Genomic DNA, 14,750 nt, shown 5'->3' with positions numbered 1-14,750 from the left:
GACTGTTGCTTGCTGGACCTGTGGAAGACTCACCTGTTAGTTTACTGTTTACACACTGAATTTTCTTTCTCTGCCCTTTGCTTTCTACTATTAGAACCAAAATCAATTCCAGTTTTTTCAATTTTGGTCTGCAGTCTGTGTTTATTGGCTTTTCTACCAGTCTTTGTCATCATTCACTTTGTTCATATAGCACCTGCTGTATTTTAGAAGACGACGCCTTTGTCACATGCACAGTGAAATTTGTCCTCTGCATTTAACTCATCTGAAGCAGTGAACACATGCATACCCAGAGCAGTGGGCAGCTATGCTACACCAGTTGGGGATTAGGTGTCTTGCTCATGGGCACTTCAGCCCAAGGCCACCCCATGTTAGCCTAACCGCATATCTTTGGACTGTGGGGGAAACCGGAGCACCCAGAGGAAACCCATGCGGACATGGGGAGAACATGCAAACTCCACACAGAAAGGCCCTCATCAGCCGGTGGGCTCGAACCCAGAACCTTCTTGCTGTGAGGCGACAATGTTAACCACTACACCACCGTGCCGCATGGTGTTAGTTTTACACTTTTTTATAAAATTAATGTAGACATAAAAACATGGAATTTATCACTACTTAACTTTCACATCCATTATTGGAAATAGTAAATGGAGAAGTTAAAAATGGAGTTTTAAGCATTTTTTAAATCTGGATTTGGATTCATAGGTTTTAACAGTACAGTCCATCGCTGAAAAAAACACCAGTTCGAGGCCAAGAAGACGGTTTGTTTTGCCCACATGGCCGAGCATGATTCAGTTCCAGGAATAAACATTGGAAGCAGCTCTTGTTCTCTCATGCTCCCTGTGGTGGTGCGCTGTGCTGGTACAAGCTGCCCCTTTGCACTGATCTGAGGCCAGGTTCATTATTCCACTTGTGATGCTAAAGGAAGAGGTGAAACATGAACCCTTTTCCAAGTGGAAAGGTTTTGCCTAGGTGCGGTATGGCTAACTCAAACACCAACGAGCCTTGTGTGCTAGTGTGAGCTGTCACAGCGTAGTAATGCAGTGCTTAAAGGTGCAATAGTAGATCGTTTTTTCTTACAAGTAATGCAAAGAAGCTGTAAAAATATGTAGATGTTTAAGAAATAATGATTTAATCTAAGATCTCCGGAGAAAAGTAGCATGTGGCTGAGAAAGCCGCTTTGGAAAACTTGTCCTGGAGTCCTTGTTTGTGATTGCATGGCTATCCTGTCAGTCATTTTATAGACACTCCCTCACGCCACACCATGTTAATATTGCTTATTGAGAGGAAAACAGGACCGTGACTGCACTTCTGAGTATTCTCGTAGATCATTGAGTCAGATTTTGCATGTCTGGACTGTTGTATAGTGTGCTTGAAAGTGATCTGACTAGTTGAACCACACCTTTGTGTTCACAGGTGGGGGAAAAAGAGGGGCGGGTATTCAAACAGTTTAAAAATTCATTCAAATCCTATTCATTTCCACATAATCTTGACACATTTTCAGGAATCTTGCCAAGCACACCTTTGTGGTGGTGACAATAACTGTAGTTGGGGGGCCACCATATTGCATTTTATCGAAAGGTTTTTAAAAAAATAAAAATTTCACAGGCCACAGTCTTCACCAAATTTGGCACAGATGATCTTTGGACAAAGCCTCAAGTTATTAAAACCGGACCAAACAGGAAGTGAGCTCATATCTTGGCCAATCTTTGGCCAGCTGACATAAATGCTTACAGTATTGCCCTTGACAACTACAGTTATTGGAAAAAATCTACTTCAGTTTTGTACTACCATTGTTGGTTGATTTTTTTTTTTTTTCCCCCCACATCCCATCATATTTTATTCTTTGCTTAATCAACAAGCATTAGCTATATATATATATATATATATATAATTTTTTTTTTTTTAACAGGGATGAGAATTTTCCGCCGATCGGCGGATTTCCAACTTTTTCAGACCAAAATGATCGTTTTTGAGCGCGCGCGCAACATTAAGGTCTGCATCATGCATCTTAGAATGTGCGCGCGCGAGGGAGACTGTGTGCAGTGTTGCCAGATACTGCTAACGTTTTCCATCCCAAAATATGTTCCAAACCCGCCAAAATGCACTTAAAACCGCCCAATGTGGCAACACTGCCTGTGTGCTTGTTCATGTAGTGCATGCCAGACAAAGAGCATCCTGATTGGGTTACTCAGCAAAATAAGCCAATCAGCTTTCAGTGTGGGCGGGCTTTTATTTCTTTTCTCAAGGACCGGAGTTTTCAGCTGAGTCAGTGCAGCCTACAGGATCGGCATGGCAGAGAGAGCATGCGCGCGCAGCACAAAACCCACTTCAATTCAGATTACACAAAAGAATCCCCCTGTCTAATAATAATAATCTCCCTGTCTAATAATAATAATCCCCCTGTCTAATAATAATCCCCCTGTCTAATAATAATAATCCCCCTGTCTAATAATAATAATCCCCCTGTCTAATAATAATACCCCTGTCTAATAATAATAATAATCCCCCTGTCTAATAATAATAATAATCCCCCTGTCTAATAATAATAATAATCCCCCTGTCTAGTAATAATAATAATCCCCCTGTCTAGTAATAATAATAATCCCCCTGTCTAGTAATAATAATAATCCCCCTGTCTAGTAATAATAATAATCCCCCTGTCTAGTAATAATAATAATCCCCCTGTCTAGTAATAATAATAATAATCCCCCTGTCTAGTAATAATAATAATAATCCCCCTGTCTAGTAATAATAATAATAATCCCCCTGTCTAGTAATAATAATAATAATCCCCCTGTCTAGTAGTAATAATAATCCCCCTGTCTAGTAATAATAATAATCCCCGTGTCTAGTAATAATAATAATCCCCCTGTCTAGTAGTAATAATAATCCCCCTGTCTAGTAATAATAATCCCCCTGTCTAGTAATAATAATAATCCCCCTGTCTAGTAATAATAATCCCCCTGTCTAATAATAATAATAATAATCCCCCTGTCTAATAATAATCCCCCTGTCTAATAATAAAGAAAATAAATAAATAAATAGCCAAAAATCATTAGCCCCTGGAACCCCTGGGCCCTGCCCCCCTGGGCCATGGGCCCCGCCCTGTTTTTTTCAGACTTTTAAAATATTTTTCATTCTCATCCCTGTTTTTAAAAAGCAGGAGCGAGAGGGACAAGGACAGGAAAAAGTTTGTCTGCTCTGCCTAAACGATAATGGTTTAATTTATAGATCAGTATATAGTCATTGTTGCTATTGTTTAATGCTCCATTTGTTGCTGTATTTAAGCTATCATGAGTTCCCTCTAGTGATCAGTTAGGCCCTGTCCACACGGCAACAGATTCAAGTGAATCTGATAAAATTGTTTATCGTTTCGGCCTGGCGTCCACACGGCACCGGCATTTTGGGTGCCCCAAAATGATATTTTTTGAGAACGGGCTCCAGAGTGGAAAAATCTGGCAACGGCGCCGTTGCGAAGTCGTCTGGATGAGTAGAACGGATTTGTTTACGATGATGTCACAACCACATGACTAGAACAAGCAGCAGTCTCGCACGCATCATTCGTAACAGCAACAATGGATAAGAATCTTTATTATTGGATAAGAATCTTTTGAAATTGTTTACACATTAACCTGACTGACCTGCCAGACAGACAATTTACACCTGCTTTGATGAACAGAAAGTACAGCCTTCCACACAAAGCAACAGGTACCTGACTATAATGGAGGCAGAGGGGAAAAGGCTCAGAAGACCCTTCAACACACTGTTTTGTATGAACCACTGCATTGCATTCACTTTTGTATCCAGCTTTTCTTTTAAATAAACAAGTAACTGAACCATTTCTTGAATTTCTTTTTTTTTTTTTTTATTGGATAAGACTGCTTTTCAAAATGTTCACACACAATATAAAGTTATAAATTATATAAAAATGCTTTTCAAAATGCTCACACACAATAAGAAAATTAAGTTATATAAAACTATGCACACTAATAAAACTAATTTGTACGCACAGAAGGCACGATTTCCTCGCGTAGTCGCAGCCGCCATCTTGTTGTGTGTTTGTTCCTGACAGTGCTTCATGCCGGGTAGAGGGAAGGGGTTTATGCACATGCGTCCTACTTCTTCTATTGTTCTGGTGTCTCCGATGGGACCGTCTTACAGCACACGTAGAGGTGTGGCATGTGTATTGCATCGTTTTTAGCAAGCGTTGCGTTGCCATATGTACCTGATGATATTTTACCTATGTGGACGCGATGTTTTTTACCCGCTAAAAAAAAAATCTCGTTGCCGTTGTCATGTGGATGTAGCCTTAGTCTGGGAGAAGTGACAACTGTGGAATTGCACTAATTGAGCACTTATTGTAGCTGTCTGGTTAAAAGAACACTGAATTACTATGCATGCTGATCATCAGTGTGCGTTATTACATTATAATTACAACATGCACACACCATCCACTTTATTAGGAGCACATTCATGCAAGTGATCTCTCTGGCTTTGATTGTGTTGGTCCCAGACGTGCTGGGTTAAGATTATTGAGATTAGAAACTGCTGATCATCTGTGATTTTCACATGCAATCTCTAGAGTATACACAGAACAGTGTCATCGTCGTCTTCTTTCGACTGATTTTAGAGGTTGGCACAGCGGATTTGTTCTGCATATTTGATTTGGCATAAGTTTTACACTGGATGCCGTTCCTGACGCTATCCTTCCCAATCTATCCGGGCTTGGGACTGGCACTGGCTTGTACAACCCCAGTAGCTGGGTATTTTGCCTAATCTGCATGTCTTTGGACTGTCGGGGAAACCAGAGCACACGGAGGAAACCCATGCAGACACGGGGAGAACATGCAAACTCCACACAGGAAAACCCCCATCAGCCATGAGGTTGAAACCTGGAACCTTCTTGCTGTGAAGCAACAGTGCTAACCATTGCACCACTGTGCCACCCTTTACACAGAACAGTGTGTGTGTGTGGGGGGGGGGGGATTTGAGCGAGTGAGAGTTCTGTGGGTGGAAACACCTTGTTGAGGTCAGAGGAAAATGGCCAGATTGGTTTGAGCTGCCAGGAAAGCTATAGTAACTCCATAATCACTCTTTACAGCCATGATGATCAGAAAAGCATCTCGGCATGCACGAAAAATCAAATGATGTTGCACACCGTTCTGTGTGAACTCTAGAGACTGTATTATATGTGAAAATCCCAGATGATCAACAGTTTCTGAAATACTCATACCAGCCCGTCTGACTCCATGCCGCAGTTAGTCACAGAGATCACACTTTCCCCATTCTGATGTTTGATGTGAACATTAACTGAAGCGCTTGACTTGTATCTGCATGATTTTATGCATTGAGCTGCTGCCATAAGATTGGCTCGTTGGATAACTACTTTTTTTTTTTTTGCGGTCCAAATCCTGCGCTCTGATTGGCTGGCGAGTGGGTCCGTATCCTACGGTACGGACCCCGGTTATGGACCTCTGGCGACTTGCTCGTTCACAACAACAAACACAGTAGAATTTTTTGTGTCAACATTTTTTTTTTTTTTTTTACCTCTGCCAAGGAGGTTATGTTTTCAGTACCACTGGTTTGTTTTGTTGGTTTGTCTGTTAGCAGCATTACGGAAAAAGTTATGAACGGATTGCTCTGAAATTTTTTCCAGAGGTGTGACTGGGCACAAGTAACAATCCATTAAATTTTGGCGGTGATCCGGGTCACCTTCTAGATCCCGGATTTTTTTAAAGGATTCTTGGCGGAGGTCTGTGCTCTCCGAGTGCTTTTTTCTAGTTTTTTTTTTTTTTTTTTAATAAGATTTATTTATAAGATTAGGCCATCCTTAAAAAAAATCCGTTTCCTGTCCACCGGGTGAGCAAAAAAATTTTCAGTAGGGAGGGAGTTTTTTTTTATTATTATTATTATTATTATGATGGATGGATAAGAAATCGCAATGCTGTGTTTTGCTTTTTCTTTCAGTACTTTATTACAAAAGCAGACACATTTAATAAAATAATGACAGTTTAATCAACTGAAACTTGTACAAAAACTTTATTATTATAAAACCTACCGTGCAGGAACAGGCGTCACCACAGACGGTCCTCGGCATTTCACTGCCTCTTTGATTATGTCCTGGCGGCCGTCTAAATACCACAAGCAGTTTGTAATGTTCATTACTACATTTGTTCCTTCAGTTTGGCCAGTATGTCTAGATAGACGAGGTCCTTCTCTCTGGATGTCTTTTATAATTTCGTTGTGTAATTTGTTCTTTTTATTTGCTACAGACACAGCTTTTAATTCTGTCCAGCCAACCCGCATTAGTTCCGTAAACGCGTTTTTTTTTGTTCAGTTCCATTCTCGTTTTGAATAGATCTATTAGGTTTTCCTACAGATCTGTCAGGGTCATTAACAAAGTAGGTAATGAATTTCGCATAACAAAACTCAAAAGCTGTTTGTAACGTCTCGGATGGATCAAGATCAAACGAATTTTCCAGTAACGGTTTGTGATGGTCTGACACACGGACTTTTTGTAGTTCTAAATCGACCGTTAGGCCTAGTTCGGATGAAATTACACTATTAAAATGATCACTGAATGATTTGTTTTTCTGAATCTTTACTATTTTGTTGTTCGCTAGAATACCATTTTGCGATTTCACACTTGAGCAAATGCTTGAAAACTCCGGATCTCCTTCCTTCATGGTGGCTGCCATTTTTTTGTGCCGCACGGCGCATGCGCAGAGCTGATTCTATTCTATATTCTGTGCGGAATGCGTAAATGTCAAGTTCGATTTTAGATTTACGAACCCGAAAAAATGTCAAAACCGGCGTTAAAAAAATTTCAACCGCACAAATGGCACTCACCCGGCCGGTGGACCGGAAACAGAACATTTTTTTATAATGGCCTTATCAAAAATCTTATAAATTTTTGCCAGCATTACTCAGGAGAATAGCATTAATTTTACAGCATGGATAGCGATAACGACAGTGTTCACAGTGAAAGTGAGTTTTACTACCCTGAGGAAGAAGAAATAAAATAAAACATTTCAGGAGAAAGCTAAAAACCTCTAACTGTTGCTAACGCCGAACAAATACATGGCTGAATCCTGAATTACTCCTATTTGTATAAATAGGGGACTACATAGGCAGCAAAATGTAGTTTTGTTTTTGTTTTTTTTTCCCTGCCATGGAAGTGCACTTGTATACCGAGGAGGAAGCAATTTGCATTACAGCCGTGAATGAGGATTCAAAATGGCGGCTCGGCTCGGTTTTCCCTTTCAGGCACTCTCGTTTTCTGTTAGAATTTGGTAAAGAAAAAAATAAATGTATTATTTACCAGCTTAAGGTCGGTCCGTATGGTGAAATACCGTGACCTCGGCCCAGAGGGCCTCGCTCAGTACTTTCAAGACCTCGGTCACGGTATTTCATGATAAGGACCTCCCAGCTGGTAAATAACATGTATGTATGTGCAGATGTTCCTAACAAAGTGGACAGTGAGTGTATGTTACTGTTCTATACACATAATTACATGCATTGTTTTAAATACATGCACACTATATACGTTATGGATTCTTACCACCAAGTGATTTTTGTTGAGACTTGCATACTGAGCAGCTAAGTCATTACTGAGCAATAATCTCTCTTTCTTTGCAGTGCCTGAAGCAATATGTGGAACTTCTCATTAAAGAGGGCCTTGAAACTGCTATTAGCTGTCCAGACTCTGCCTGTCCAAAACGAGGACATTTACAAGAAAATGAGGTGATTTTAGTGCAGATTTGTTTTTTTCTATTGTTTTGGATGATGAAACGTGCACTTTTATTTATTTAATTTATTTCCTTCGTTCTTTCAAACATGCATCAGCAGAAAGCTGTAGAAAACTGCAGTATGAAAATTACATTTCTGAGCTCCGCAGTCTTGTATGGCAGACACTCAGCCTCAGTTATGACCATAAGGAAGAAGCAAAACGGATTACACTTGTCTTCATGAAAAATGACCAACCCCATTTTTAGCGATGACTTTTTTTTTTTTTTTCCCTTTTCTTTTTTATTTAATGAATATAAACGTGTGTGTATGCTGGTCAGTTCCTCCTGCATTAAACATTATGTTAAAAGAGAAAAGAGGAGACTGGTCATGAATAAGAGCTTTTTAAATAATTCTCAGCCATTGTGTTGATTTTTACACACTGTAAGCAACAAGGCGTGCTTACAGGCTCTATGAGGCAAGTGTTTTAGGTTAAGTGTGTGACGCCTGGTTCACTTGCACTCTGTGTTCAAACCCAGCAGTGTGTTCTGGAAGCAAATCAGAGTTGCTTTGTCTGACCAAGAGCTTTAATTTCTTTCAGGAAAATGCCTCTGTGTTTGTAGGGTCTTTTAATGCTGTTACCATCTCTCTCTCTCTCTCTCTCTCTCTCTCTCCCCAATCATACACAGATTGAGTGCATGGTGGCGTCAGAGATAATGCAGAGATACAGGAAGCTGCAGTTTGAAAAAGGTGAGTAGAAAGCGCCTCTGTCCATTTGTTTACTGGACCAGATATTCGATTAATGTGTAAAAATCATGTGGTCAAATGCATTAAGTGCAATTTAAGTACATAAGGAAGGTGAGGGGTGTGTGTGCGTGTGGTGGTTTTTTTTTTTTTTTCTTTTGACATTGTAAACTCATTAAGAAATGTAACTGGCTGGTTCTGTCAGTGTGCAGTGACTAATGAACATAGAGACCAAAAAGCAGATTAAAATATTTGAGCAGGAAGATCGGTGCTGGAAATCTCAAGGGGAGAGTAATCAACAAAAATATCACTGAGATTTCAAACTAGCTACAGTAATGCAAAACGCAGTACAAATCTACAAATGATATCCAGTGCCCTTTTTCCCCTACCTGCCCAAGAGAAAATGCAATCATGCCAAAATAAATAGCACTCACCCTTACGGATAACAAAAATAACGGGTGTTAGCGATAATGTATTTACCATTTACAAGCACTGGGAAAACATCGTGGCCTTGGTATAAGCGTCTATATTTCATTCTGGCTGATAAGGAGTTAACCACATACACTTCGTTGCTGTATTCTCATGTTCTTGTTTCCTTTGTTCTGTGTACAAAGTACAATGCCAGCATAAGGCTGGAATCTGGAGATAATAAAGTCAGCAAAAAGCCAAAATCTACAAAGCGCCGGCAGTTTTTTTTTTTTCTTTTTCTTTTAAATAAATACACGCCCACTGCTGTCAGATGAGACCCCATACACAGGACTAACTAGCCATGTGCAACACCAAAATACATCCCAAAACATCAGCGTTGTTTTATTAATTAGGCAAATAAAAATAAATTGATCATAAATCGGCCTCCATTCCATGCACACACTATGATTTCATGATCTTGCTTTACAACCCCACGTCAGAAAAAAATTGGGACAGTATGGAAAATGCAAATTAAAAAATAATTGACTTTTATTTCATTGCGGACAGTACGAACCCAAGAAATTTCATGTTTTGTCCGGTCAACTTCGTTTCATTTGTTAATATACATCCATTCCTGCGTTTCAGGCCTGCAACACATTCCAAAAAAGTTAGGATGGGGAAATTTAGGGCTAGTAATGAGGTAAAGCAATTAAATAGTGTGATTTTAAAACAGGTGATGTGAACAGATGATTTGGTACAAAATCAGTATCCAGGAAAGGCCTAGTGTTTGAGGAGCAAAGGTGGGCCGGGGATGTCCAGCTCGTCGACAAATACATCAGAAAATTATTGAAATGTTTAAAAACAATGTTCCTCAAAAAAAAGAGACACCGGCATTTGGATATTTCATCCTCTGTGGTGCATAATATGAAACAATTCAAGGAATCTGGAGGAATTTTGGTGTGTAAAGGGCAAGGGTGGAAGGTTAAGTGATCTCCGATCCCTCAGAAGGCACTGCATCAAGAACAGTCATTCATCTATAGCTGATGTTAACCACATAGGCTCAGGATTACTTTGGCAAACCTTTGTCAAGAATTGCAGTACAGGGTTGCATCCACAAATACCAGTTAAAACTTTATTGTGCAGAATTATGTTAACTGTGTCCAGAAGCACCGTCAACTTCTCTGGGTTCAGAGGCATCTGAGATGGACCATCATACAGTGGAAACATGTGTTGTGGTCAGATGAGTCAGTATTCCAGGGCATTTTGGTAAGAAATGGATGCCGTGTGCTCCAGACCAAAGGCACAATAGACCATCCAGACTGTTACCAACAAGAAGTCCAGAAGCCAGGGTCTGTCATGGTATGGGGTTGTGTCAGTGCTCTTGGCAAAGGTAACTTGCACTTCTGTGATAGCAGCATTAATGCAGAAAAGAACATTGAGATTTTGGAGTAACATGCTGCCTTCAAGACAACACCTTTCCAGGGATATTTCAACAAGACGATGCAAAACCGCATTCTGCACTAATTACAAAGGCATGGCTGCAGAAGAAGAGGATGCCTGTCCCCTCTGTCTCCAACAGAGAATGTGAAGCAAATTTTGAAATGAAAAATGGCGGTGATGACCCCATACTATTGCACACCTCAAGACCTGTTTGCAGGAAGAATGGGACAAAATAACACCTGAAACGCTTCATCAGTTGTCTTCAGTCCCTAAACATCTTTTAAATGTTGTGAAAAGGAATAGCAACATTACAAAGTCATAAATGCTTGACTATCCCAACTTTCTTTGAAATGTGTTGCAAGAATCAAAATTTTTTGAAAAAAAAAATCAAATAACGTGCTTTTGTATTCTTTTTGAGTGCCGTATAGATCAGATATTATCTGCAAATCATTATTTTTCAGTTTATTTCAAAAATACTGTCCCAGCTTTAGGGTCGTATTACATTGTGTGCATGATAAAAAAACGGACGACACGCTCCTGTTTTCTCACATTCTATAGAAATGAAGCCGAAATGTCGCCACCATGTTGTCAAATTTGCAACCAGAGTCTGCGTAGTAGAGACTTTCTCCTTGACGTTTGTGAGCGGTACCTGTGAAGTACACACCAGTCCTTCGGTAGACCCACCCCTTTCCAGCACGTTGCAGAATGTGTTCATGGCAGTAATCAAGCTCGCATCTATCCAGAGAGCTTAAATAGTTTCAGCTGGAGATATTTCATAAATACAAATGCATCTAATAAGGACATTTATCAGTTGAGCAATGCACATCGAGTTAAAAACGTATTACAGGTAGTCGTCGACTTGCGACCTATGCGACTTACGACCGATCGACTTTACGACCATCTGGCAAGTGTTTCCCAGCTGAGCTAGTTGAGCGTACGACAGTTTCCGCCCCAGCTCCCGGCAGCGCCTCTCGCCGCGTACAACAGTTTCCGCCCCAGCTCCAGGCACATGCGCAGTGTCTCTCGCGTTCCCTCGCGCACTCCGTCATACAGTTTCCGCCCCAGCTCCAGGCACATGCGCAGTCTCTCTCGCGCTCCCTCGCGCACTCCGTCATACAGTTTCCGCCCCAGCTCCTGGTTTATGAAACAAGCAAATCCTCCCGCCAGCCCGAGCGCTGCAACAGCTGATGACGTAGACGACCCACAGCCAAGCACCAGTGATGCCAGCAGTCACTAAATTTTGTATTTTGCTATGTGTTACATTTGTATTTTGGTATGTTTCAAACTAAAATGTTTTCTATTTTTCACACCTGTATTTCGTATTTTTTGTTTTGCACATATTAAACGAATTGTACTGTACGCAGTGTAGTATGCAGTGTTTGACTTAAACCAAATAATGAGCCAAGGTAATGAAATAAGAAAATGTTGATAAAATAAGACTTTTAAGATGATTACAATATCATTACACATCACAATATACTTGCGTTCATTTAACATAGGCCGACTTACGACCAGATCGGTTTACGACCGGTCAGTCGTAACCAAACGCAGTCATAAGTCGACGACTACCTGTATTTGGGACACCTGCTAAAAAAAAAAAAAAAACATTCTAATGACTGGCTGGATATCATTAATACTGATTAATTTTGCTATCATGTTGGCTATATGCTCTAGTGCAGTCAAACTAGCCTTTTGCCTGTTAAACCTCTCGATGTTTCAAATGGTCTAATAGAACTATAAATTGCTAACGGTTTGTATAAGTGCATGTGTGCAGAAAAGTTCAAATAAGTATATGCCATGTATATGATGGTAAATTGTGTGGTGAAGTTAGCTGGATGGCTTCAGCTGGTCTCTTCCGGGAAAGCTGTCCATCATGTCATTCCCAAGCGTATCCATGCCTTCTTACTTCATAGTAGAATAACATTTAAAAATCTAATTTCTAAGGGGGGTAAGAATAAAAATACGCCAATATCTCCATACTGTTTGAATTACACTGTAGATGGAAAGACGGTTTAGATGAGAGAAGGGATGTAGAAAAAAAGGCTGTTTTGCCATTGAAAGTTATGGGGATGGGTGGGGCTAAAACTTGTACTTCAGCCAGCTAGCAGGGGGTGCTAGACCTGTAGTGGGTTCACTTTTTAGAGATAATGCACTGGTGGATGCTGTATGATATCCATAGCCACTTATCCTGTGCAGGGTCGCGGGCAAGCTGGAGCCTATCCCAGCTGACTATGGGCGAGAGGCGGGGTACACCCTGGACAAGTCGCCAGGTCATCGCAGGGCATGATATGCAAAAATAAAATGCAAAATAATAGGGTATGTTGAATCAAGTGCTATTTTATAAGGTGCTGGATAGTAAAAGTGGAAGCCATAGTGTTGTGTTGAACCAAATTTTCAGTGATTTGATTATAAATAGGACTATATGCAATACATTGGCAATATACTAGACTCCTAGATGGTATTTATTTACACGCTAGTCGTCTTCAATCATATCATATCGGGGTTGTTTCCCCCCCCCCGTTTAAACGGTCTGTCTTTTATGTTGCATCATATTGCAGTTGAGAGCAAAGAAGGAAAAAAAAAACCCTCTACTTCGGCTTATGTTTCCTGATGTTTTGGGGGCGTTGAAGGCAAGTGCTTATGTTTAAAGGCAGCAGTCTAAACACTTTTGAAAAGCCCCGTCTCTGATGCATCTACTGAAGAAAAATCCATCAATGCTGGATGTTTTTTTTTTTTTTTTTTAAACATGCATGTAATTTGAATAATCTGAATGGGAAGTTCAGAAAATCAACTCGAGTGCCTGCATACCCTGATTATGAATATGAGGAACTTTCCCTGCATGCGTATCAGGCCTAGAAATTCATATAATTAGGGTGGTCCCAAAATTTTTTTTTTTTTTTTTTTTAGGATTTTGTTACAACCACCTTACCTTTTTTTTTTTTTTTTTTTTTTTTAATTAACATTGCCTAAAAGAAGTTATTGTGCGAAATTTGGTTAAGATTGAACAATGTTTAGAGGTGCCACAAAGCCATTAAAGTTTTCACTCAAGACACAATATAAAATAATGTGGCTTATTAACTGTTTCATATTAATACAAACAATACAGTAATATAACTTCCTGTGTTCAAAGTAACAATAGCTATTACTTGTCTGTGATTTTCTAAACCCTTCGGTATTATGGTATCTTGTGGAGATAAAAGAACACACTAAGGACTTCCCTAGCAGAAGGAAGCTTTCTCCCAGACAGTTCCTTGGAAGTGGGACCAATCAACCAAACAGAATTGTCCTTTCTGGTTTTGTGCTTTGCACCACCGGTACTACTTGTATTACTGTTGCTAGCCGTTTGAAAAACATAGAAAGAAAAACATTCACAACTTCATCAGCATATTACGATCAGTGCTCATTGTTTAAGAACCCCTTAGTGCATGAAAGTTAACCTTCTATCAGTCTATAAACTCTTCCTGCCTCTTCTTTTTCACAGAAGTGGCATATTCCCTCTAGAACTGTGACTTTTTGGGGGTTTGAGATCTTCTCTGCAACAGTCTACGCACCAACTAATGTTAATGGCTTAACCTGATTTGCAGCCTCATGTGGCACCTCTAAATATTAACCAATTTTTCTGAAATTTTGCCTGTTGCCTTCTTTTAGCCTATGTAAAAAAAAAAATGGTAGGGTGGTCGGAATGTTTTGTTAAAAAAAAAAAATTTCCCATACATTTCGGGACCACCCTTTTATTTATATATATATATATATATATATATATATATATATATATATATATATATATATAATATTTTTTTTTTCACCAACCAGCCGGACTAGTTGCCTTCCAAAGTAACTCGCCAAAATTTGTTCATGTATGAATTTTACTTCTGTCAAAAATAACGCAAAAGAGAGTAGTTTTACCATTGTTCATGACTAATGTGCATTTATTTCAAGACCCGAGTATTTTGATACTGTTGTTAAATGAGAACAACACAGAGCACCATAATATAATATCAACAAATAATAATATATTGGAAAACTTGGCAACTTGGTGTATGAGTATTGAAAGCAAATATACTTACTATCATGACTATAGCACCCAAAATATGTCCAACATGCTTTCTGTATTTAACCATTTATGAGAGAGAAAGCATTAGGAGCTTCATATTGACTAGGAATCAACTTGAAAAAAATTAATTATTCCATAAAAATCGCATCGCAGCCAAGGCCTACCCTGCTCCCACGTTTGCTTATAAGTCCTTTCTCGTTTCTCCTTCTACGCTTTATCGGCGGCCTTTTTCTCCTCTTCAGACCGAGGTCGCTTTGTCCCCGTCTCTGGCGGTTTCTGTACACCGTTCAGAAAATTCCACATCGCAACGTAGCTTTGGCAGATGTAGATGTAAACAACAAAAACACATGTTTAAATGGACGATAATGTGGCCACATCT

At 39.7% G+C, this 14,750-nt stretch overlaps 1 protein-coding gene across 2 annotated transcripts in view; it reads left to right on the top strand.

Annotated features, from left to right (window-relative positions):
• The window catches only part of rnf144aa (ring finger protein 144aa), an 88,181-nt gene that overhangs the window by 42,029 nt on the left and 31,402 nt on the right, over window positions 1-14,750 (top strand). For both annotated transcript variants that reach the window (XM_060934112.1, XM_060934111.1), the window contains exons 3-4: window positions 7,639-7,743; window positions 8,415-8,475. In XM_060934112.1, the coding sequence (XP_060790095.1) occupies window positions 7,639-7,743; window positions 8,415-8,475 (166 nt within the window). The remainder of the gene's footprint in view (window positions 1-7,638; window positions 7,744-8,414; window positions 8,476-14,750) is intronic.

This window comes from Neoarius graeffei, chromosome 11 (assembly GCF_027579695.1).
Source record: "Neoarius graeffei isolate fNeoGra1 chromosome 11, fNeoGra1.pri, whole genome shotgun sequence".
Taxonomy (NCBI): domain Eukaryota; kingdom Metazoa; phylum Chordata; class Actinopteri; order Siluriformes; family Ariidae; genus Neoarius; species Neoarius graeffei.
Note: the sequence above shows the minus strand (reverse complement) of the source record. Positions and strands in the feature narration are given on the sequence as shown.